Below are 27,199 nucleotides of genomic sequence, written 5' to 3'. Positions count from 1 at the left end.
AGATTTTATAGGTCTTTGACTTATGAGCTACTCCGGACAACAGGAATACCTTCTACCTAGGTTTTGATATTAGAATAAAAACATTTCCCAAGTATAATCTTTCAAGACATCTCTCCTAAGTGGATGGCTCACTTAAGTTAAAGAACTTTGGGAAGATTAAAAAAAAATGAATGCTCAGTATCTGTTGTAGACATGAGCAATGTTTGTAAAAAAAATTGGTAAGATAGTAGTCAAAGGAGCATAGGGTCAGTATTATAGACTATTTGCTAAATAAATAGAAGCAAAAGCATTAGAGCTTAGAAAAGTCTACTTTTATACTAATCTAACTTTGCTTTCTCCCCACAGTTTTTCTTATTTTCATAGAGTTTTATTGATTCTCGATTGAGAGTTAAGTGCTTTTCTAAACCACACATGCCCTGACTTTGCCTTCCTCCCAACTCGCCTCCTTCATCAAGGCCAAATGATGTTTGTTACCAATGGGAGTTTGTTAGTTATATTATTTTGGTGGGTAGGCGAATAAAAAGTCCAGGATCATTATCAGTGGAGAAAACAAATTGATTCCTGGGTTAAAATTCCGGCTCCACTCCTCGAACAGTGCTTTTGCCCAAATAATTGTAAAATGGCAGAATTTATAAAATTGGTCTGCGATGGGTATTATTGTTCAGCAGTATCTGTTCTCCTCTAGGTCAGGCATGCCAAAGGATCGGATGTCTGCATATACACGGAGTTATGTGGTTAGCTTTGGCTAATGCAGTGAGAGGAGGAAGGTGTGTCACTTCAGAGTGAAGCCTTCATTTGCAAAAGCTTCCTTCCTCAGCCCTCTGGTTTGCGGTGGCTATTGTGAAACACATGTGGGCTTCAAGCCATCTGCATTGCGGAGCAGACATGCATTAATAGCAGATCTGGGGAGTCCACTTGAACCCACAGTGAAGTTGCATGAGTAAGAAATAAACTTTTATTTTTGCAAGTCACAGAGAATTTGCAGTTGTTACTGTAGTGTAATCCAGCCTATCCTTACTGATTGAGAAGGCAATAATTATAACTTTATAGGATTGTTGGAATGATTGTGTTGCTGGTGTACATAGTGTCCAGCATGTAGTAAAAGCAGGTAGGCTTTTTTGTGTCCGTGTTGTGAACCAGGTACAATACTGAGTGCTATAATTGATTTAATATTTATAACCACCCTGTGGGATAGGGTCAGTTTTTATTCTGATTTAATGGGTGTGGAGATGGAGATATGGACAGTTTAAGAAACTTGCCTAAACTTATAAAACTAGTAAGTAGCAGATCTAGGATTTGAATCCAGGCAGTCTGAAATTAGCTTCTATACTCCATCTAAATATTACATTATAAGAGCGCCTGGCTGGCTCAGTCAGTAAGTGCCAGACTCTTGATTTCAGCACAGGTCGTGATTTCAGGATTGTGAGATTGAGCCCCACATCATGGTGGCACTGGGCATGGAGGCTGCTTAAGATTCTCTCTCTCCCGCTCCCCCTCACCCATCTCCCCCCGCACATGTGTGCTCTAATAAATACATAAATAAATAAAAACTACATTATAGTGTTTCTTTACTAAGAGTTAATTTTAGCTTCTTTCTTTTCTTATCTCTTCTCCACTGAAGCCAATGAAAGTAATTAAAAACACCTGAATCTAATTCTTAGAAACATTTGGAAAATACTTGTATTATATATGGGGTAATAGATTGATACTCTTTGAAAAAATGAGCTGTGTTTTATAGGTAAATATTTAAAATGTGTACAGCAGTCCCAAAGTTGGGGAGAGAGAGGCTTTATATCGTTACCTACTCTGGAAGCGTTTCCTGGACACTAGAAAACAGTATCAATCTTCTAAAAAATTCTCTGTTGGTTTTTTGGCTTATGGAAAATGTATAATGACCACATTATTCATTGCTTGCAATATGTTTTACTACTACTTTTATTAGAACATGGTGATAAATAGCCTAATTAATTCATGTAAGTATGAATATTTGAGACTTCTCCTTTCCTCCAACCTCTCAATAAAAGAAAATACTGGACTTCTTATGTGTGTATAATTATGGAACTTGTTGATTTTATTTACTGCATTTATTACTGATTTACACATTCATAGGCAGTATTCTTTCCTGTTTTTTTTCCACTGCTTTTCCTCTTGAGCCTAGTGCGACAGACAGACCTTGGTAAATGGCTGACGTTGAGGGCAGAGATGAGTTTCTCAGGAATCGTATTGCATACAGCTCTCTCATATATATTGATATACAGTTGGTCAATAATATGTCATATTTTTTGAAATTCAGTACAAGGACAATGAGCTGTGGGCGCTTTCACTGACCTGTGTTATTCCATAGATGTTGCCAGACTTCGGGGAACAAATGATCTAAGAATGTTAAATGCTTCCTTTGAGTGTTTGGGGGGTGTGCCACAGTAAGACTTGGGATATTTGTAGGGTCTGTAGTAGGGAACTCACATGTGGTTATTCTCTAGCTCATGCTGGAGCTATTCCTTTCTTCCATGTTGATGTATTAGGTCTCAGTAATGATAATGATAATAGTAGCAGCTAGGGCAATGCAGAGGCAGGTAACTAATTATTGAACACGTACTCTGGCTCAGGCCCCATGCTACAAGTATATATGTGTTCCTTAAATCTTGCCAACACCTTGTGAAATAGGTATAGTTATAATGCACTTTTATAGCTGTATAAACAAAGGACAGAGTGATTTAAGTGACTTGTCACATAGTGGTGGACTTCATTTTTCAACCAAGTTGGGTCACACTGTGGAGCTCGATTTCTGTAATGAGTTGTAATTACACTCTAACTTCTGTCTGGTTATCATGTGGCTCTTTAGATGTCAGGACCTAGAGGGTAAAAGAATGAGAGCTATGTTAGAGTTCTAAAAATTTCTAATCTGAGGTGTAGCTTCCCGTTTCCTCATTTGTCATCTGTGTTTCTGTGTATCTTCCACTCTCTGATTTTAGAGGAATTGTAAATCTTCACTGATTTCCCAGATCCCACTTTTACATGTGTTCTTGACTCATTATTTTTTTATCCTCATAAGCACATCATTTTGAATCTTATTTCCCTTTAAGGTAGTTTGGCAAAGAATACTCAACGCTCATCTCCATCCACTATACATCTACTAGATAAGCTCACACTGATACTTTTACCAGTAATTTCACGAATCATAACGAGGTAACGGAAGGGCAGCGATCAGGTCTCAGTCACCTTTCTATCCCCAGGGAAATGCACATAACCTTGTATATATCAACTGCACTGACTCTGAAACTTCACCTCATATACAGGTTTTATTTTTGTTGTTGTTGTTGTTTTTAAGATTTTATTTGACAGAGAGAGAGAGATCACAGGTAGGCAGAGAGGGAGGCAGAGAGAGGGGGGAAGCTGGGTCCCTGCTGAGTAGAGAGCCTGATGCGGGGCTCGATCCTGGGACCCTGAGATCATGACCTGAGCCGAAGGCAGAGGCTTAACCCACTGAGCCACCCAGGCACCCCTGGATTTATCTTTTTAAATCTCTCTTCTATCTGGGCTCCTATATAAGTTGTAGGTAGATATACCTAAATTATCCATGCTACCAGAACCCAAAATGATTCATGAATCTTCTTTCTATGAAGGCATCAAAGGGTTTGAAATTTTTTTTCTGCAAATTTTTATTTAAAATCCAGTTAACATACAGTGTAATTTTAGTTTCAGGAGTAGAATTTAGTGATTCATCCCTTATATACAACACCCAGTGCTCATCACAAGTGCCCTCCTTAATGTCCATGACCTATTTAACCCATCCCCCCACCCATCTCCCCTCCGGTAACCCTGAGTTTGTTCTCCATGGTAAAGAGTCTGTTTTGTGGTTTGCCTCTCTTCACGCCACCCTAATGCTCATTTGTTTTGTTTCTTAAATTACACATATGAGTTAAATCATATGGTATATGTCCTTTCTCTGACTGGCTTATGTCACCTATCATAATACTCTCTAGGTCCATCCATGTCATTGCAGATGGCAATTTCATTCTTTTTATAGCTGAGTAATACTCTATTGTACATATATACCATATTATTCATTCATCAGTTGATGGTCATTTGGGCTCTTTCTGTAATTTGGGTATTGTTGATAATGCTGCTGTAAACATTGGGGTGCATGTATCCCTTTGAATCAGTATTTTTGTATCATTTGGGTAAATACCTAATACCGGAGTAATTGGGTCTTAAGGTAGTTCTATTTTTACCTTTTGAGGAACTTCTGTTCTGTTTTCCAGAGTGGCTGCACCAGTTTGCATTCTGTTTGGGTTTAAGTTTCCTGATGAGGCAGCTGGCTCCCTTTGCTTCTCTTAGGCTCATTTATCTTTAGTTATAAAAGAGACTATTTTACAGAATTCATGGGCACTCAGTCATCAAGCCAAAGACACACATACTACAAAGAGGTAAATACTTCACTTACGTGGTACAGACCAAGTCCCCATGTGAGTGTGGACCAAAAAAGTTGTCTCTCTGACACATATCAGGTTCTAAGAATTTCAGATTTTTGAGCTGGACCAATATCACGTTACCAAATTGTCATTTATTTGTCATTTTGTAGTCAGTAAGTTAATGAAATAAACCAAATTTTAGTGATCAAATGAAAATCATTGGTTAAAAGTAGTAAAAGATGCATTGAGGAGAGTATGTGCTATGGTGAGTGCTGTGAAGTGTGTAAACCTGGCGATTCACAGACCTGTACCCCTGGGGCTAATAATACGTTATATGTTTATTAAAAAATTAAAAAAAAAATTATAAAAAAAGTAGTAAAAGATGAATACTGAATGATCTCACTTACATGTGGAATCTAAAAAACAGAAGAACAAAACAAAACAAAACAAAAATCCAGACTCATAGTTACAGAGAACAGACCAGTGGTTTCCGGAGTGGGGATCATAAGGGTTTGGGTGAAATGGGCAAAAGGGGTCAAAAGGTACAAACTTCAGGCTATAAAATAAATGTCATGGGAATACTATACTTAATAATACTGTATTGGATATTTGGTGATTGCTGAGAGTTAACCTTAAAAGTCCTCATCACAAGAAGAAAGAAAAAAAGAAAAAAAATTGTAACTCAGTGTGGTGATGAACAATATCTTGACTTGCTGTGATAGTTATTTGCAGTGTATACAAATGTCAAATCATTATATTGTATACCTGAAACCTATATAATGTTGTATGTCAATTATTCCTCAATTAAAAAAGAATTAAAAAAGTGATAGCAATGAGATAATATAAAATATTATTTTTCTAGGACACATTTGTGATATTGTCGTAATGGTACAAATCTTCATATTATTATTTGATATAAAAGCTGATTATATCCTGTTAAGAGCTTGAATTTTAGAACACAGGACATTGGCTTTATTATTGTTTTAAAATGCTGAATCCTGACTGCTCAAGCTCTTCTACTGTTTACTATAAACATTTTATTATTTCACCTGAATATTTCAAGAGCTGTTTGAAGTGTAATTTGTAATTACAGGCTTGGTAGATCTAATTTGATAAATTGTTCTCTTATCTAGGTTTAATGAACTTATAAAAGAATTAATTTTTAAATTTATAACTGGCAAAAAATACCTTTAATTAGGAAGATTTTCTTATTAAATATCTAATTATTTCAGTCTGTATCAGATAGAAATAATAATGCTTGCAATCAAAACCTCTTAAATCCTAGAAGATGACCTTATTCTCTCTGTGTGTATTTGTATGTGAGTGTGCACACATATGTGTATGTGTTTGTGAGTGTGTGTTTAAATGTTACAGAATACAAAATATATTATTACAGTAATAATAACAATACTCCTTAACACAGTTTGTTAATTTATCAAGCACATACATTCTTAAAGAATTTAAGGAAGGTTCAGTAACTTGCTGATGCTTACTTGGCCTGCAGGTAGCAGATCTGGGATGAAAAACCAGATCTGTTAGACTTTAGAGTGTATCAGCTTCTCACTGTATCTTAATTCCTCTCCAGTTAATCCCATCTTACTATCACGATACTAGTGTTATAGATTTAAAAACAAGCCTGGTGCCTATATGCATATATCTACACACACATCTATGTTCGTTGGCCTGTTATATTTATAAAAGTGGAGTTTTTTTGGCTCAGAACTTATTCATTCATTAACTCATTTGTTCCTGCCATCCTTTCCTCCTTTCTCTTGTTCATTCCACAGACGTTGATCCAATGCCTTCTAAAGCCGGGAACTATTCCAAGTGCTGAATGAGAATCCAGATAGAGTGTAACTTTGAAGACCAACTTCACACATCAAAGGAAAAAAGTGTTGCTTGCAATAAGATCGCTTTCATTTTCCTGTTTAAAAAGAGTAATTCTGAGTGATGGGGACTATCTAGTAATAATTTTCTGAAAATAGGTGTATTAGAATTTGTTTTATTTTACAGTCAGCTCTACTCTGAATTGCCTTTGATTGTTGAGGTGTGAGTAACTAGAGGATACAACCACACATTTGGATCAACAGTAGCTGCTTTCTAACTAATGAATCCTTTCATAGATAAAAGAATCAACCAGTTTTCATTTTATCCATGTGTACAGCCTCTTATTTTCTGCTAGAGGTGCTAATACAAGGAAGGTGAGGAAAAGACAGGTAACAGCAAAGAGAATAAAGGGAAATAGTGGGCCTAGCAGGGGCTAGATAATAAACTCAGAAAATTGAGTAGGCTGCACTGTAGTTAAGTTTCAAATTATAAAAATGTTAATGGAAAATGTTTTACCTATGAATGTAATATCTATGAAGATATTGGGGGTCAACAAGGATAAAGTACGGAGAGAGTTTGTGATACCATTCCAAGATTATTTTTAAGATAAGAGTAGGGAAAAAAGGCCTAATAGAATTTTCGAGTTATGTTCAATGGTATCTAGTTAGTCAAATCAGATTTATTTTTGTAGCTATGTCTATAGCATGGTTGTGTCTGTGAGGTTGTTCTGGTGAGAGCTGAAGGTGGGAGGTTGGATGACACATTGCGTGGTTTAGTTAAAAGAGCAGATGTTTTATAATCACAAGGCCTAAGTTTGAGACCTCAGTTTGAATCGACGTTGCCTCTTCATTGACATTGCTTTATTCGCAATTAATTTTTATCAGAATTTAGGTTTGATGAGCATCAAGGACAGCACTTGACGTCATGATCACTGGATATTACATACAACTGATGAATCACTAAATTCTATCTCTGAAACTAATACAAAAAAAATTGGTTTATGATTTTTTTTTCCCTAAAGAAGCAGTATTTCTTTAAATTCTAACTGGGTAAACTCAGGAAAGTTGAAATAGATGGAAAATCAACTGTAGTTCAGTATCTCAATGCATTCTTAGTGCATATATTGGTATATTTTATATATTCCCCTTCAGTCTTTTTATCTCATTTAAAAATTTTTATTTTGTAATAATTATAGACTCACAAGAAGTTACAAAATAGTACAAAGAAGTTGTTTGTACCTATCACTCAGCTCTCCCCAGTGATAATATCTTACACAAGTAGGACATTATCAAAACCAAACTTGACATTGGCACCATGCAATTAACTAGACTATAAACCTTCTTTAGATTTGGAAGTTTTGGCACACACTCCTATTTTTTGTGTATGTGTTTTCCCTTTTAAAAAATCTGTATGTCGATCAGACTGTTTGATTCTCTAGGTCTCTGTTTTGTTCTTGCTGAAAAATGGAATTATACTATCTATACTGCTGATAGCTCATTTTCCACTTGTAATAAGATGTGATTTTTCCATTCCTCTCTTCTTCTATTCCATGATTTTTAATGTTTTTAGAATGTTTTAACATCTTGGGTGAATGTAAAATTTTTTGTTTCACAATTCTTATGTTGATATTTAGGTGGTTTCTCTTTATTTGCTGTTAAAAATAGGTAGATATATTTATATCTCTGGATACAACATTCTAAAGATTTCTCTTTCTGTCTCTGTCTGCTTCTTTCTTTCTTAGATGTCTAGATCAAAGAGAAATTATACACTTTTTTTTTTTTCAAGATTTTTTTTATTTATTTGATAGAGAGCACTAGTAGGCAGAGAGGCAGGCAGAGAGAGAGAGGGGGAAGCAGGCTCCTGGCTGAGCAGAGATCCCGATGCGGGACTCAATCCCAGGACCCTGGGATCATGACCTGAGCCAAAGGCAGCAGCCCAACCCACTGAGCCACCCAGGCACCCAAATTATACACTTTCTAATGTATATTGTCAATTTTTTTCTCCAAAAAGATTAATATTGTTCATAAAGTTTCATAACTTTCTTCCTTACGAAATATTTAGAGAATAAAGATAAAAATTTATTGAACATTGAACACTGAACTTTGTAAAATCTTAATGTTGTATCACATTTGCTTCAAAAAAAATTTTTTTTAAAACAGTAAGACCAAATTGATGTCCCTTTGTATTTCTCCCAATTACAGTCTTTGTAGAAACAGTGTCCGAATAATTTGTATGGTTCAATAGGAAGAAAAAGTTCTTCTCAGGCATTCTAAAATGACTGATTGTATTCCTCCTCTCTAATAAGAGCTTGTATGAGACATCTCTCTGTGGACATGAGCTAAGTGTTGTGCAGAATGAGTTAATGAGTGTGGTGTCTGCCTTCTGGGAGCGTCAGCTGTAGTGGAGAGTTCCATCAGAACATTGTGGTGTGTCATTCTGTGTGAGTTATAGCCTTAAAGAGAAGGAAATGGAGAGCTAAGATGAAGATGTAATATGAAAATAGGAAAAAGCCATTAAGTCCTCAGGTTTTGAGCGCATTACTTTCAACACTTACCTGTTTCTACCCTCTTTTCACATTTCTCCTTAACCAGGGAAAAGTAACAAATGTTAATGAGTTGGCTTCCTTCTCTGCATGGTGCCTGGGCCGCTCTCTCTTCTTTTTTTTTTTTTTTTCTTCTCCATTCTTTCTTCATCACTTCATCATTGTTATCGGGATTAAATACTGAGAGGCATCTTCTCTTCCCTCCAACAAATACTGGTTAGTGTTGGAGTGTGGCACCTCCTCTTCTGTCCCTTCTTGGTTCTCTGGATAGTTTGGAGGTTTCAGGGTTATCTGCTTGGAGATCCTGTGGGCCCTGGTCTGTGAGTGTGTCTTCCTAGGAACCTGCTCTGGTTTGGAGTTTGGTCCCTTATGAGTTTCTCATGACTTATTTCTGAGTTGGCTGATGGAGGACCTCTGCTCCTATGGAGATCCTAAATGCTCTCTTGAAAAGGACTGTCTGATGAAGCTTACTTTCCCTTACAATGTACTTTTAAATTTATATTTAATTATGATTATATTTCAATCTTAATGAATTCATGCTTTGAAATTTTAACATGTTTTGACTGGATCTTTAACATCTGTCCATTACTATTAATTATAATTTTATCTTTTATATTATTAAATCAAATTCTATTTGTTTGATTAAACTCTTCTTTCCTGCATTTCCTCTACACGAAAAATAAAACCAACAAGATAAAGTGGTGTCTTCACTTTCAGCTTTGAATTTAACTGTCCAGCATGACTCATAACCCGTGGATCTTTAAGATCTTTCATTCATGCCTTTTCTCTTCATTGACAGTGGATGCAGTTCAGATAACAGGTATTGATTTCTTGAGAGCCTTTCTTTCTATTCTTTTTCCTGTTGGCTGTATTTCTCATCTTTGGCTGTTCACTCCGTTTTAATCTGAGATGCTCTGGTAGAGGTGCAGATGCCTGTGCTGTCCTTTCACGTTGAGATGGAACAATCTGTGGCTAGGGCTGGTGAATGGGGCCGGGTTCTGTGTGTGTGTACTCACAGAAGGAGGATCGGTAGGGCTGAAGGATGTCTCTCTCTTTGTGTTCGGTTTCCCTATTAAAATAATTGTCCTAGAGGGAGATGTGCTTTCCAAATACTTTTACAGAAACAATATCCCTAGTGGTTAAATTAACATAAGGTTATTATGCCGCCCCAAGTAAGCAATTACCCAATTTGGAGGGTTTCCTGGAACAGTCAGTTGATAGGGCTCAAGGCCAGCTCTCTGTAATTTAGATGAGATGTCCCCGTGTGTATAAAATAATATGATGCCTTCTTAAAAATGCTTAAAGCCCTCTCTGCTTGTGTGCCATGGCAGTCTTTTGAGCCAGTCGTTGTGTTTTTACTGAGCGCTTACGTCATGAGACTCTTTTTCTTATTTGTGTTAATGTGTCAGAAGAGCACTACTTCAGTTCACGTTCATTCACACTTGCAAGCAGTTATTTAAAAATAATTATTGAGCATTTGCTGTGTGCCATTAATGAGCTAGCACATGGTCTCTGCCCACAGGAAACAGCCTTTAGGGAAAGTACAAGAATTACTCAAAAAAGCACACAGACAGGTGAAATTGGAAATCCATCCCATTTTCCTTGGAGTCGGAAAGAACTGGGTTGCAGTCTGCCGCATGTTAGTTTTATAATTCTGCGGAGTTGGTTGACCTCTCTGAGGTGTGTTTCTCATCGATAACATGAGAATAACAGTGTTGTCCTCAAGGGACGGTGTGCATTAATGATTTGATATATATATATATAAATTACCAGGTGTGGAACCTGGCATATTGGCGATTAACAAAATATTAGTTTATTTTCCTACTTCAAAACTGTTTCTTTTTCTTTTTATTTCAGGTCTCCCTTAAAGGCAACATAAACTTGACATACGGAGATGAAGAAACTCTCAGGCTTCTTTGATACCATCCTTCCTCCTCCTTCTAGTTCCTTTTTGATTGTTTCTGTAATTGTTTCTCTCCCCCCATGTTTTCACAACTTACTTGCTCTTCCTGCCTAGTCAGTAGATCCTAACTGCTTCCATTTCCTCATTTGCCTCTCCAGTCTGACCTGAAATCCATTTCTAAGCAGGACATTCTCCAGCTCTAGACCTTTTAATTAGCCTGCCTGTCCTTAACAAGGCATTCCAGGCTTTTCAGATGAGGCTTCCATTGGTCCTCATTGTCTTGGTTCATGGTGTGCTCCACCCCAACATCTCCCATTCCAGCAGCATTAATGCCCTTGCACTCTAAACCAGAACCTAACTTTGCCTAATTTTTGTAACCATCTCACTTGCCATTGCCATTAAAAAATTCTGTTAATTTTCAGTGCCTCCCCCCTCAGCCACCTTCACTTTTCACCCTTTTCGTAAAAGCCATTTAAAAGATTGGTACAAGCTAAAGAGAAGCCAGAGCTTCCCTCTTGTCTTCCTACCCTCACTTCTCACTCATGTTGTCTGTATGCTAGGTTCTCCTCTCCTTTACACACCGGTGTCCATGCCAGTAGCCTCAGTGCTCATCCCTGTATCCAAATTGTTCTCCCAAAGATCATCAATACCTATGTGGTCCTTTTCAGTGAACTGACCTGAAGTCCTTACTTCATTTGATCTCTCTTCAGTATTTGGTGTTGGGGACCACTTCTGCCTCCTCGAAATTCCCTACAGCTGCATTGCTCAATATGGTAGTCTTTAGCCACATGTGATGATTTAAATTTCAGTTTAATTAGAATTAAGTAACAGCTAACATTTAGTTCTGCATTGACATTAGCCAAATGTGCTAAGCTGAGCACTCGAAAGGTGGCTAGTATGATTGAAGAACTAAATTTTAAATTATATTTATTTTTAATTAATTTAAATTTAAATTTAACCAGCTACCTGTGGCTATGCTATTGAGCAGTGAAGAGACAGAAAATTTCCATCATCACAGAAATTTCTGTTGTACAAGTCTTCTCTAGAGACAGGATTGGCAAAGTTTTTCTTTAAGAGGCCAAATAGTAAATATTTTTGACTTTATGGGCCAGTAAGTTTCCATTGCAAACACTCAGTTCTGCTATTATCAAGCAAAAGCAACCACAGAGAGTATGTAAACAGTTGAGTGTGGTTGTGTTTCAGTAAAACTTTATTTACACAAACAGATTGTGGGCCAGAGTTGGCATGTGGCTATAGTTTGCTGATTCCTCTTGAGCCCTGGTTTCTTTAAGATGCATTCTTTGCATTCTCTTCCTCTTTTTCTCTAAAAATCTTTTTTCAGTCTTCCATATTTCTCACACCCCTTCCTGCCTTCCATCTCTATCCCTGCAACTCTATTATTCAAGAAATCTGGCAATAGTCACCCTCCTCTTGTATCCTGCTTTAGCCTGTCGTATCCATTGCCACAAAACTGTGCTTTCATAACTTACCTAAGCCAGTTTCCCCACTTGTGTGTATAAAATAGTAATTAACTGATAGAATTATTGAAAGGAGTCAATGAAATGTGTATAAAATTCTGCTTGTAGAGTACATTTTACAACAGTCCACTCCCAGTCCACTGGGAGGCCACTTAACTTCTCTGTGCCTCAGTTTCCTCATCTGTAAGATGAAGATGATATTAGTATCTACAGAGTCATTATGAGAATTGAATGAATTTGTGTTAACTGTTCATAGTATTGTCTTGGCACAGAGTAAGTGCTCTTTGTTTTTTATTTTGTTTTATTTTCCCGGTTTTATAGATGGAGGAAGAAAGACCTAAGCACGTTAATTTGCCTGCAGTCCTACATTTAGTACCTGAAATGCCTGATATTTGAACTCTGATTTTTTTACTTCAAAGTTCAGACCGTTATAACAAATACACTACATTCATTTCAACATCCTCCTGTTCTTAACCACATTCCTCTAGCTGGAATTAATCTCTTTTTTACTGTACTTTCATCATACTTTGTTTCTACTTCTGCCAGCAAATTTGCCACATTTTGCTTCCTATTACATTTGTTGCAAATCATTCTGGCTTTTAGAGTGGTGGACATGTTCCCAATTATATTTTCCCCAGTTTCTTTATAGTCTCAGTTCTAACCAACAACAAATTACTGTTAAATTTGCTGGATAAAAAAACTTTTGAAAAGAAGATCATTATTGATAGTTAACATTGGGGGTTGTAATCTGCCAAAAGTCTGCCTATAAAATGATGAATTGTTTCTTATCATGGTTATACATTCCTCACTATCTTAGCATGGATTTAGTATTTTAGTATGTAGCTAGCCAAATATATCCATCATCTTTGAATTGTTTTCAATATGTTATCCTTGGGTTTATTTAACTTTTAAAAAAGAGCTTGAATTTTTTTTTCCCTGAAATTGTGCCAAAATAAAGACCCAAATAGGTGGTCGTCAAGGAAGGAAATTGTAGCATGATCCAAGGAAGGGAGCTCCTATCAGAAGGTAAATTGTAGGGACGCCTGGGTGGCTCAGTTGGTTAAGTGGCTGCCTTCAGCTCAGGTCATGATCCCGGCGTCCTGGGATCGAGTCCCACATCGGGCTCCTTGCTCATCCAGGAGCCTGCTTCTCCCTCTGCCTCTGTCTGCCGTTCTGTCTGCCTGTGCTCGCTCTCTCTCCCTCTCTCTCTGACAAATAAAAAAAAAAAAAAAAAGAAGAAGGTAAATTGTAAGTTGGACTTTCCAGTTAATTAATGGTGAATGTATGACCAGTACAGAAATCAGAAGCTGGGACTACACAGAAGGTTGCAGGACTGTGACTACCAAATATGGTTGTGCTGGGGCACCTGGGTGGCTCAGTTGGTTAAGCATCTGCCTTTGGCTCAAGTCAGGATCCCAGGGTCCTGGGATTGAGACCCCATGTCGGGCTCTCTCCTTAGTGGAGGGTCTGCTTCTCCCTCTCCCTCTGCCTCACTTGTGCTTTCTCTGTCTGTCTCTGTCTCTCCTTCTCTCAAATAAATAAATAAAATCTTAAAAAAAAAAAAAACCCAAATACGGTTGTGTTAGGGGTCTCTTTCTTTCAACAATTGTTTCTTACAGATTGAAATATGGCAGTTTGTAAAAGAATTTCATAGGTCACACTATTGAACATATGGTAAGTTTTATTCTTGAAATAGGAGGGTGTGGTGAAATTGAAAGGAATATTTTAAACTTTACCAGTTCCACTTTCTGTACCTGGGTAATCAGATTCACAGAGTAAATGCTATCAATTTTTCCCTCTGAAAGAAGTTTTTTTTTTTTTAGTGTCAGAGTTTTATTTCCTTTTATAATGTTTGAAAACTGGTTTAATACGTACATGCCTAATTAACAAAATTTTAGCTCTCAACCATCAGAAGGTTGGGAATCATGAGATTGTGGGAATAGAAGAATCATGTGAACATTTGGCACTAGTTTCTTCCAGTACCTAGAGATCAAGACTATGAAACTCGTCAGGCTCCCAACCTCTTACAAATCTTTGAGATATCTATCTACATTCATCCACTCAGCCCAGTGTGTGGGCCAAGTACACACTCCAGTTTAACCCTTTTGATGAACAAGGTCAGTGTGAAATACAGGGTGGGCTAAAGTCAAGTATTAGGAAGACAGGATTCAGGGTAGGCTAAGGGGAAGAAGAGAAGTCAAATTCAAACAAGATGCTAGATGTAAACTAGCAGGGGTTAATGAAAAAGCAAGGGAAAATAGAAAATTATGCATAAAGCAGTCTAGAAAGAATTTCAAGAGCTTTCTTCTTCTTATTTCCCTCCTCCTCCTCCTCTCCTCCTCCCCCTCCTTGACCTCTCCTCCCCTCCTTGACCTCCCTCTCCTCCTTGACCTCTTCCTCCTCCTCCTTCTTCTTTTGTAAATATTTTATTTATTTGAGAGAGAGTGTGCACACAGAGGGAGAGGGAGAAGCATAGTCTCGGCTGAGCAGGGGTGCCAAGGCAGGGCTCAACATGGGGCTCAAATCACAGGACCCCGGGGACCCCAGGATCATTACCTGAGCCAAACGCAAATACATAACAAAATGAACCACCCAGGCACCCCTGCCAAGAACTGTCTTCTTACTGGAGCTCCTTCTGAAGACTCTCAGGTCCACCTTCGTGAACTCAGACACTGATGATGGTGTGTCTTGACTTCTTTTTAGGGACATCTATAGCCCAGGTGTCTCTCATTCATGCACATTTGTCTCTGGTTACCTGGGAAATTTGCTTCATAACATATGTGCTCACTCAAAAATACAGTGGAGAGGGCAGCCACCATTTGGAATGTCACTGGTCCTTGTGACAGAGAGAAGGAAGTGTGGAAAACACAGGCTGGATCTTGAAGACTTCCTGCATTACTTCTCTAGCTGTGTTCATGCGCCATGGCGAGCTTCCTGACCATGTGCCTCAATTCATGCGCAGTTTTACAAGTGCCTGGAATGAGGGCAACTGAAATTGCAGTGGACAGCAAGCAGATCCGATGAACACAGATTTATAATAGAGCTATGTGATTCGAAGGTTCTATGTAGCCATTATTAGTATACTGTATAGCTGCTTGAGGTTGATTCTGGTGAGAAAAATAAATAAAAAGAAGAAGCAAAAATTTAATGATCCAAGTTTTAGTTCCTTAAAACTGAGTTTAGATGTTGTCACAAGTATAAGAAATATTCCTTCTTACTAGAAGAAAATTGAAAAGAGATTTAATTAACATTTTTCATTAATGGTAGTTATAATGATATGAAGTTGATAATTCAGTCAAGCCAAGTGCCAAGCAATCTTCTGTTAAAATCTATATTTTTATTCAAATATATTTATATCATCCATTTAATTCATTAATGCATGTTAGCAAAAACCGAATCACACAGAAGTATTTGTTACAGAAAAATATAGACTATCCCTTTTCATACTGTCCCATCAATTTTTCTTTTACCCAATGTTACCACTATTCATATTTTCTTGCACATTGTTCTAGACTCCTTGTGCTTTTATACAGCACAGAGATAAATATATAAGCATCTTGCTTTAGCTGAATTAAAAGTACTGTGTATTATATCTTTATATCAATATATCAATCCAGTGGGGGAAAATAATATCTCATTATTGTTTTAATGTTTGTTTGTTTTCCTGATCTTCAGCAAGGGTGAGCATCTTTTTTTTTTTTTTTTTTTTTGCTTTTATTGGCCAGTATCAGTTTTTTTCCCCCTCTATGGATAGCATGCTGAGATTCCTTACTTACTGGATTTTTAATCTTTTTATATTGATTTTTAGGTACACTATATATTGTTAAAGTTAAAAATATATCTTTTCTCTTGTTATTTATGATAACAAAGCTTTATATTGTCCTGTTATAAGTGTGTGTGTATACATATGTATTATGCATATATATTCTCATATATATATATCAGAGTCTTTGCCAGGGCAAAATTTCTAGATACAACTACTTGAATGTTCTGTCAGTAGAGTCTTGTGAGAAGTTCTCTCTATAAACTCAGTCAGCTTTTAGTTACACTCAGATTTCATTCAGTTTTCTGAAGAAGAAATTCAGGGCCGAGATGTGGTAGAATAAAAAAATATGAATTTTCTTCCTTTCTTTCTTTTTATACATATGCATAATACATTTGTAAAATTGACTATGGATAAATAAACAGATATAATTTTACCACCACATCATTATATAAATATAAATATGTAAGTATACGTATACCTATCCATACATATATATATACACACAGATATCATATAATACATACATGTAATACATACTATATCACATATATTATGTACAGATTTTATACATATATGAATAAATTATTGGCATGTGGTATAAATTTATGTATATACACACACATACACACATGCATGAACAGCTACATACACATGCATACACACATACACTCTTCTGAGTGTCCAGTTTCAGGTAACTGACTGAAGTACATTTCAGAATCGAGGTAAGAATCTTAGTTCATGTGTCAGCGAATACAGATTTTGGTTACTAGAGTCCTTCTTCCTGTGATTGTTTGAGAGAAAAGAGGGGATTTCCAGGTGGCAGTGGTATGTAGGGTTCTAGACCTCCTGGAAATCACATAGAATCTTGTCCCTGTTCTACAGGTCTTAAATATTCTAGAGGAGCATCCATGCAGAAACTCTCCCTATTTCAGAAAGTTAGACCGGGCTGGTGAGAGTTTATGTGTTGTGTGTGTAGGTGGGGGTATGTTTGTATGGCTTATGTCTGGATTTTCCATCCAAACACCTACGGTCCATTTCTTATTCCCACTTGCCTCTGATTGTGGAGTTATTTCAGAGTTGTACTGAGAGCCTTTTGGTGAGCCTCTTTATTACCTGCTTGGGGTTTATAGTTTCCCCATAAATATATTCTATGGTACAGTTGTATGATTTTTTTCTACACATTGTTTCCTTTGTTTCATCTTAAAAGATGTCACGGAAATCTTTCCCTATCAGTACACTTGGATCTACCATGTTTTTTATGACTTCTGGATATAGCAGTCATTCTACTTCTGTTTGCTTCATATAGGCCAAAATTTGCCTCCGCTCTGATCGGGTGGTAGCACCATTTCTAGTGGTTCCATTATTGCTATCAATTTATTTTCACTTTTGTATTTTTTTCTGTTATTAAGTGAGCTTTGGGGTACATTCAGATTTCTTTCAGTTTTCTGCAGAAGAAATTCAGGGCCGAGATGTGGTAGAATAAAGAATATGAAGTTTTTTCCTTTCTTTTTTAAACAGAAGTAAAAGCTGACTGAGTTTAAAGAGAACTCTTTACAAGACTCTACTGACAGAACATTCGAGTAGCTGTATCTAGAAACTACATAGCCTTGGCAAAGACTCTGATATATATATATATATATATATATATATATATATATATATATGGATATATATGCATAATACATATGGGAAGAATGGAGCATCATGAAAGAATGAGTATAGTAAACATTATTTAAAAATATATGCTTGCACAAAAATTGATACTTGTAAAATTGACTATGGATAAACAAATATAATTGTACTACCACATCATTATATAAATATAAATATATAGGTATACATATACCTATCCATATATATAGAGTCACACACAGATATCATACAATACATATGTATAATATATACTATATCATGTATATTACATACAGATTTTATACATATATGAATAAATTATTGGCATATGTCAGGGGTCAGTTTAAAAAATGAAACCAGAAGAGAGTATTATGGATTTTTCTTAGACGAAGAAATTGCAAAGGGGGGCACCTGGGTGGCTCAGTGGTTAAGCCTCTGCCTTCGGCTCAGGTCATGATCTCATGACCTGGGATCGAGTCCCGCATCGGGTTCTCTGCTCTGCAGGGAGCCTGCTTCCTCCTCTCTCTCTCTCTGCTTGCCTCTCTGACCACTTGTGATCTCTCTCTGTCAAATAAATAAAACCTTGAAAAAAAAAATTCTAAGATCCTTATATTAAAAAAAAAAAAAAAAGAAATTGCAAAGGAAAATGATGAGTTTATTTGACTGCATACAAATTTCAAATCTTTTTATGTCAAGAAACACCATGAATTGAAATTAGTGAATAAATTGAGAACGTAATTTCTAACAATGTCAGACATAAGATCAATGTTCAATATAAAGAACTTTTAAAACTTTTAAAACTTTTGATCAGACATTGTACTTAATACCAGTAGTCAAACCAAAACTAAAACTACTTTTCACTTCTCAAACTGAAGAAGACTGAGAATAATCTGTATTTGGAGAGTGTGATAAAATAGAATTTCAGGTATTGCTGTTTGTAATGTAAATTGATTCAATATTTCCAGAAGAAATGTACTTATTTGATGTATGTGTTTGATTGTAGCAATCTTGCCTGCAAATATAATAAAAAACAATGTAACCAATATTTCTCTATAAGAAACATCATTCCAAGATCATTTAAAATAATGACAGTATTATGAAAAGCAACTTGCAACAATACAGGGTTAACATTATTATTGAACAGCCATTGAATGGAATATTATGCCATTATTAAATGTGTAGTGTTTTTAAAATTTTCAGGCCCTTGGAAAAGGTTCACTATGTAATCTTAAACATAGAGGCAAAATACTTACATATATAAACAAAATACCCCAAAGTATATTTTCTCAGTTGTCTATAGTGGGCATTAGTTATTTTAATAATCTGGGGAGACAACCCGTTTAAAACCTGCTCATGAATTTAGAAGGGACAGTGAAGAGACAGCACATAGAAGGTATTCAATTGACCTTTACTGAAATGATTTGATTTAAAATGAAATAAGAATCTTGTCGTGGTAGAATAATCAAATCTTTGAGCTGGGAGGTTCCTTGCAGGTCACTTGGTCCAGTCAGCCACAGTAAACCAATCTCTTAAGTCTAGCCAATTTATAGGGGTATATTCATCAACTCTTACCACCTCTGGAGCCATGCCAATTTGTTATCTCCTGCAACAGTTCTTGTTGAACACTGCTTCAGGCCCTGCCCTTTATTTGAATTTTCTTTCTGCCTGTCTTAAAGGGTACCCTTAAAATTCTTTAAATATCTTGGGGCACCTGGGTGGCTCAGTGGGTTAAGCCTCTGCCTTCGGCTCAGGTCGTGACCTCAGGGTCCTGGGATTGAGCCCTACACCGGGCTCTTTGCTCAGCAGGGAACCTGCTTCCCCCTCTCTCTCTGCCTGCCTCTCTGCCTACTTGTGATCTCTCTCTCTCTCTCTGTCAAATAAATAAAAATCTTAAAAAAAAAATTCTTTAGGGGCACCTGGGTGGCTCAGTGGGTTAAAGCCTCTGCCTTCGGCTCAGGTCGTGGTCCTGGTGTCCTGGGATCGAGCCCCACATCGGGCTCTGTGCTCTGCAGGGAGCCTGCTTCCACCTCACTCTATCTGTCTGCTTCTCTGCCTACTTGTGATCTCTGTCTGTCAAATAAATAAATAAAATCTTAAAAAAAAAATTCTTTAAATATCTTTAAGGTTTCCTTAAAAAAGAAAACCCTAGGATATTAATAACTTAAATATGAAACTACTACATATTTTCAAATACTTGAGAAAAATCTAAAGAAAGCTTCAGCCAAGAGACACAAGATCTAAAGAAAAACCAAGTGGAAATTTTAGAACTGAAAAATGCAATTATCAAAATAAAAATTCACTGAATTGGCTTGACAGCAGAATGGAGACCACAGAGGAAAGAATCCATGAACTTGAGGGTAGAAAATAAGTTATTTATAAATGAATTAATTAATATGTTAATACCAATGTGTGTCTAGGTGTCTAAAGTTTTGGGTTGCAGGTGAGGCATTATCCAATTTCTTGCCAGATGTCCTGGGAATTATTCTTGTTTTAAGTCTCTGTTCTCTCAACTTTAAAATGAGATAGCAAAAACTACCTTGGCTACTCTACCTGGATCATAAATCCAATGTTTCTTGGACGTTTACTAATATTTTTATTCATTCATTTATCGAATATATATTGAATGCCTAATATGAGAACTGCTATAATAAATCCTAGGATTGTAGGGAGAGTATGACATTGTCTCTGCTTCAATTAGCTTACAGTATAATGAAGAAAACATAGAAGTAAGTAGACCAGTTGTCATTGCCATGTGACAAGTACCATGGCAGGGATCTGTGCATAGGGCTGTGGAACTGCCTGGGGTTGGGTAGTGGTCAAGGTCAAGGATGGCCACAGCGAGAGTTGCTGACTGGACTCAGGAATTACACATTTTGTAATTCCTTGAAGCTGGAATGTGGGAAGTTGTATGGGGAGAAAGAAAGCTGAAATGAATGGTCTTTGCATGCCCCTGGAAGATACATAGTTTTTATTCTGAACGTCATGGAACAGTATTACATGATTTTAAGCACTCTGTGGTATGAGAACATTTATACTGAGGAAAAACATTCCTTAAAAACTTGTTTTTAAAATTTGAGTGTGATGACACACAGTGTTCCCTTCGTTTCAGGTGTACAAGATAGTGATTGAACTTCTCTATATTATGCTGTGCTCACCACAAGTGTAGCTGCCGTCCGTTACTGTAAAATGCCGTTGTAATGTCATTCGCTATATTCCTTATGCCGTGCCTTTCACATCCGTGACTTATTCATTCCATAACCAGAAGCCTGTATCTCCTCCTTACCTTCACCCATCCCCCCACCTCCTTCCCTCTGGCAACCATTAGTTTGTTCTCTGTGTTTACACAGCGGATTCTCCTTTTTACTTGTTAATTCATTTGTTTTTTAGATTCCACCTAAAAGTGAAGTCATATGGAATTTGTCTTTCTCAGTCTGATTTACAGACTAAAAAACATTCTAGTAGCATAGAGAGGTGACTTGAGAGGACGGGTTGAGGCCTGAGGCAGGGAGATTAAGTAGGAGGCAGTAATTCTAACCCAGGTTATCAATGCAAGAACAGAACACTTAGGGAGATCAATGTGATCTTCATATGGCCAATTGAATGTAGAGAATGAGGGATCAAATCTGACTCTGGGGTTTCTAATTCAGGTCCCTGGGTGTAAGGTTGTTCCTTGAAATATGGAAAACGGGAAGGGGAGGGTTTGTACTTGGGATGGGGCAATGGGTTGAGGTGGGGTGAAAATGACTATGGTTTTGGACATGTTATTCTTTCCAAATAGAGATGTTGTCTGGGTGAGAAAATGTTTTACTCTATTCTTCTAGGTTCTTTTGCCTGATCTGTTAATTAAATTGACATAATATGAAATTAATAGGAAAAAAACTAATTGTGAATGTATGGGAGCCTCATACAGATGTGAGAGATTTGAAGAGAGACTGTTGAGGCTTATATGCCATCGTGAGCTAAAGTGAAGAGGGTGAGGGCCTAGAGCTTCAAAGGGAAGGAAGACAATTCACAGGAAGATGGAAAGAGCAAATGTTTGTTTGCAGAGACCATGAGACCGGGAATTTGAACAAATAAGTCCTGCCAAGCGCTCCCCCCAAGCCTACCATGCCTGGCCCATACTCTTTGTAGATACCTTTGGTGATAGATCTTTTCCTGGACCAGGCCATCTAACTAAATTCTTAGAAGCAGTTAAGTAGTGGGGGCCGGGGGGAGGGCACAGTTTAAAGGTCTTCCCGAGTCTTTTGGGCCTTGATTGTCTTCTGCTCAAAATAAGCCACACATCAAAATAGAATGTTTTGGGGACGCTCGTTGTGAAACCCTTCCATGTCCAGCAGACTGTTGGCTATAAGGGTCCAGAACTCAGAAAGGAGGTCAGGGCTCGAGCCAAATGTGGAAGTTGGAGCCATATGAGTGTAAAGATTACCCAGAGAGTGTATGCAGAGTGAGCCAAGGGATGGATATGGAACCTTAGGCATCTTGGTCAAAGATTTGACAGAGGAAGAAGATTCCATGAAAAGTACTGGGAAGAAATAAATAAAGAGGTAGAAGAACAGTCAGCAGATGATAAAGTGAATTCCTCATGTTCTTTAGTATTGAGGGGGCCCCTTTTTTGTGCACGGTCATGAGTGGAATTAATTATTGGGCACAAAGTGTGGTAGAGTGGAAGTCATAGAGAAAAAGAAAGAGCAATGACAACATTGACAAGTATTCCAGCAAGCCAATACTCTAATATTCTGTCTGAGAAACAGAAACAAAACCAAAAAAACAGAAATAAATATTTTTGTGAGAAAATCCTATAAAACATCTTTCCTTATTTCTGCCACAAAATGCTGAGCAAACTACCCTTTTTTCTTGGCATATTTGCTAATTATGGCCGCAGTTACACTGCCTATCCAGTAACCCCAAAAATGTCCAAATCCCAACACATTCAGCGGTTATTTCCAGGTATCTCAAGGTTGTCACGGGGTCAGATGACCCAGGATAGGCATGACTGGAAACTTGGCTCCAAGACCTGCATCTGACTGGGTTGGGTTCCCCGCTTCTGTTGGGCTCTACTCCCACCTGCAAATGCCTGTTTGGGGAGGAGGCTGAGGAGGCAGCTATAGCACCGGGAGGCTCTTCCCGGGGGAGAGGAGGTGAGAGAGAGCGAGCCCAGCTGCCCAAGTGCGTTCAGCGCTCTGCCTGAATCGTGTGCTGATTACGCAGAGCGTGCTCGCACAGAGGAGCCCACGGCCAGGGAAGTCGTCTCCGCTCACGGAGGTGGGGGCAAGGGCAAGAGAAAATATTTTTGAACAAACCCTGAATCTATCACAGTTGGCGATTGAGAATCCTTACGTTAATTACTTTTTGTGCTGTGCTGTCAGGTCGCCATATTCTGATTATTGCAGTGTGTGGGGTCATTTGACCCCGATTAAGCGATGCCTCAGCCTGCTGAGTTCTGTATGTGTAATTTCTTCATGCTGCCACCAAATCTATAGCTGCTTTTAATTCACTGCCTCATTTCACACGGGGCTTTTTGAGCAAAGACCTGAGGTGAGCCTCGGCTACCTGACAAGGCTTTTTCTTCTTGCGTCAATGTTTTTTTTTTTTTCCTGTTATTTTGCATTGTTACAATATTTGCTAGTCTGACATTGGGACAACTAGACCACTGGTCCATTTGAATAGTTTATTCTAATCCCCTCCTCCTAAACAAGTAGCAAATGCAAAGCCTTTTCTTTTGGAAAAATGAGATAGAGTTCCTTAAAAAGTATCTCTATCTACATGGTGTCCGTATTTTCACTGGGAAGCTAATGAACAATTAGGAGATGAAAAGCACTAAATTGCAAAGGTCTTCCAAAAAATTAATTAAAATTTCATGTGTACGTTCATTCTTTATTCAAATTATGAAACATCTCAAAGATGCAGAACAGAGCTTATGTATTCTCTGTGCAACCAGAGACATCACACTTCATTGAAGCAAAAAAAAAAAAAAATCTATTTATCTATATCTGTATCTATATATATCTTTTAAAGAAGAATTGAATTTTCCAGTACGTTTGTCTTTTTATAGCAGATACCCAAACTCAGTCACACATCTATGATTTGTCCTCTCAGCCTGATGTTTGCTTGGCCTATATACAATTCATTTCATCTGTGTAACCTAGATTGTTTTGGTGCTCTATACTTAGTTTCTTCCTAACAATAAAACCCACAAAGTTATCCCCTTGAAGTGTGAGGTATATTTTTTTTTCAGTGCACATCAAAACAAATACATATTTATTAAAATAAAGGTGTCCTTTCTGGGGACGCATGGATGGCTCAGTCGGTTAAGGGGCTGCCTTCGGCTCAGGTCATGATCCCAGGGTCTTAGGATCCAGCCCCTCGTCTGGGTCCCTGCTCGGCATGGAGTCTGCTTCTCCCTCTACCCCTCCCCCAACTCATGCATGTGTACTTTCTCTTTCAAGTAAATAAATAAAATCTTAAAAAAAAAAAAAAAGAAAAGATGTCCCTTCTGTGCCATCTTAAATATCTACTTTGTACACATCATTACCTGGCTTAGCATGCATGGGGAAACACTATTTTAAGGGCAGTGATGCCAGACTAGAAATACACAAACTAGTTAGGCAACAATATATTTTGGAAAGAATTATTAACACTTACCTTCCAATTTTTCAGGTTCGTGGAAGGGATGCTTAACATTTGTTACAATGCCATCGATCGTCATATTGAAAACGGTCAAGGAGATAAGATTGCTATCATCTACGACAGTCCTGTGACAAATACTAAAGCAACTATTACCTACAAAGAGGTCCTGGAGCAGGTACTATCGTAAATGTTCCGTATATGTTACTTGGAAATCATATAGAAATTGCTGAACCTACATCCACATCGTGTAACTTTACTTCGCTTAATTCATTGACCTACACTACTATGGTTTCCTTTTAGGTGCATTGGAAAAACTAGAGGTGTGCTAACTCAGAGACAGTTTTTATCCCTTATTTTACATGTTACAGAACTGGAAGAGACTCATTTTACAGGGAGAACTTAGCAAGCCTCTAAGGATATGTGTAAGTCCTCTCCCGGCCTTTGCTTCCGTCTCTGTTGCCGTCATGTCAGTCCGGCTCCTTTTCCGCTTTCCTCGTAGCGAAGCAGCATCCCGACTTCCCCACTACCAGCCTCCCCTCCTGTTAGATCACCACCTGACGTGACACACCAGAGTTTTCTCTTTAAGAAAAAACCAGTTAAAAACCTTTTCCTTAAAAATTGCTATTAGAGAGTAAAATCTGCCCCACCCCCTGCCCGGGATGTAGAAGCCATTTGGAATGAAGCATTTCCCAAAGGTTCATTTCCAGACCTTCCGGGCCATACACACAACCCACACAACCGATTCACCTTGGTAGTCTGGTCATGCCCTCCGGCACTCCTCGCCTTTTACAGGTCTTTCTACACACTGTGCATTTCCCTAATTTGCTCTTTTTCCCTTGTTTGTTCTTTCCCACCTGTGTAGTTTTTGGGTGAGTCACAATATTAACAGATGAATTATCAGATTTTTTTTTTTTTTTAGCATTAGGGTAGAAATGAGGTTTCAGAAGTAATTATAAAAGTATTTGGGGATTGTGGACTGGGCAACATGTATTCTAGCTCTGTGGGGGCATTTATTTTACATACGATTTAAAGGGAGATAAAAGTAGAGGGAAGGGTTTCTGCTTTGATGCTATTGAGATTTTATTTATTTATTATTTTAATTAATTGATTTTACAGAGTATGAGTGGGGAGGGGCAAAGGGAGAAGGAGAGAGAGAGGGAGAGAAGCAGACTCCCTGCTGAGCAAGGATTCTAACACGGGGCTTGATCTCATGACCCTGAAATCATGACCTGAGCCAAAATCAAGAGTTGGATGCTTAACCAACTGAGCCACCCACGTGCCCCGACATTATTGACATTTTAAGCCAGAGAATTCTGTTAAGGGTGCTGTTATATGAAGTGTAGATGTTTGGCAGTGTTCTTGGTCTTTACCCATGAGAGGCAGTAGCGCACCTCCCGCAGTTGTGAAATGACCAAAAATGTCTCCAGGCATTGCTGAATGTGTCCTGGGTGGCAGGTGGTTACTGGCTGAGAACTACTGGTGTAGCAGAGTTGGTTTGGAAGCATTTGCTTTTAAATGAAGGCTTTCGAAAGCACATTGTCTTCTTTCGCTTTTTTAACCTACTTAGGGTTTCTACTTGGTTTTTAGAAAATTTGGTCACTTTCCTTGACTCCCAGAAATTATATCCTTTTGCATCAACAGTGTTCCTGTTTAGACTTGTGAGATATTTCCAAAAAAGGCAATGGGGACAATCCTGAGTTGTTGCAAACAATCAAGAGAGAAATTTAATCCAGTTTTGCTCAAGCTAGGTCTCAGCCTGGTTCTATCGGTGAATGCCAGCTTCAGCTGACTAAAACATAAGAGGAATTCATGAAAAGGGAAGACTAAAGAACCAGGTTCAGAAAAATGACACACACCAAGGGAGAAGGGGGCAGAGGTAAAAGTTTAAGGAGAAACCACACATTGTCTGGTAACTAGACTTGCCGACTTGAGGTAACCCCCTAGATGGACATAGTAGGCATACCTAGTTGGCCAATTTTAGGTCACGTGCCTAAAGTATCAGGCATTTCTTCCTCCAGAAAGAGGAGGAAGAAATGTCTTCTTTTCTTTTGATTTCATAGTAGGAATTGGGGCCCTAGCTCCCTCAGGACTCATACTGGGGGAATTCCAATCCAGTAAGAAGGGAGTTCAAGCATTAGGCAGCCCAAGACAGAACAAAACAAAATAATGACACATTTATACTGTTGGGTACTTTGTATTGGTCTGTACATGTGAACTCTGTTTTCAGAATGAATTATACAGAAACAGAGCTCACACTGGGCTGAGGAGAGAAAGAACTCCATTAGCAAATGACTCTGTTAGTCATCTGAGGCCACGTTTTATTATAGGAGATCATGTAAGTCTCCCGATCACCTGCTGGACCCTGTGTTTTATTTTAGGTTTGCATTTTTGGCTTTTAGATGAGGGTCTATCTATGATTAAAAACTTACTCCTCTGATTTGGGCATATTGTCACAGTTTCATTTTATTAATATTAAGGCCTAAGACACAGGCGAATCTTAAGTAGCCTACGGATTAGGAACTTTACTTACATATTTCTGAATATTATCTACACCAATATTGAATTTGATACATAACCATCAGAGCCAAAAGAGAAGGCTTTAGAGAAACATAAACTAAGGAGAGTTAAATAATTTCCTGTTTTTTTTTTTTTAAAGATTTTATTTATTTATTTGTCAGAGAGAGAGAGAGGGAGAGAGAGCAAGCACAGGCAGACAGAATGGCAGGCAGAGGCAGAGGGAGAAGCAGGCTCCCTGATGAGCAAGTAGCCCGATGTGGGACTCGATCCCAGGACGCTGGGATCACGACCTGAGCCGAAGGCAACTGCTTAACCAACTGAGCCACCCAGGTGTCCCTCCTGTTGTTTTTTAAATCAATTGCGTAAGCGTATATGATAAATGCACACACAATTTGCTTAGAAGCACTTCTGCTAAGTCATCTTGATTTTCTAATATTGAGTCTAGACTCTTAGACCCTTTTGAGGTTTGTACTGGTTCATTGGTTTCAGTTTAGC

At 37.9% G+C, this 27,199-nt stretch overlaps 1 protein-coding gene across 1 annotated transcript in view; it reads left to right on the top strand.

Moving 5' to 3' along the window:
• The window catches only part of LOC111142159 (acyl-CoA synthetase short chain family member 3), a 153,632-nt gene that overhangs the window by 9,563 nt on the left and 116,870 nt on the right, over positions 1–27,199 (top strand). The window contains exon 2 of the mRNA XM_022495151.1: positions 24,218–24,362. Within this exon, the coding sequence (XP_022350859.1) occupies positions 24,218–24,362 (145 nt within the window). The remainder of the gene's footprint in view (positions 1–24,217; positions 24,363–27,199) is intronic.

Source organism: Enhydra lutris, unplaced genomic scaffold (assembly GCF_002288905.1).
Source record: "Enhydra lutris kenyoni isolate GAN:26980312 unplaced genomic scaffold, ASM228890v2 scaffoldscaffold7, whole genome shotgun sequence".
Lineage (NCBI taxonomy): Eukaryota > Metazoa > Chordata > Mammalia > Carnivora > Mustelidae > Enhydra > Enhydra lutris.
This window is presented reverse-complemented; position numbering and strand designations above follow the sequence as displayed.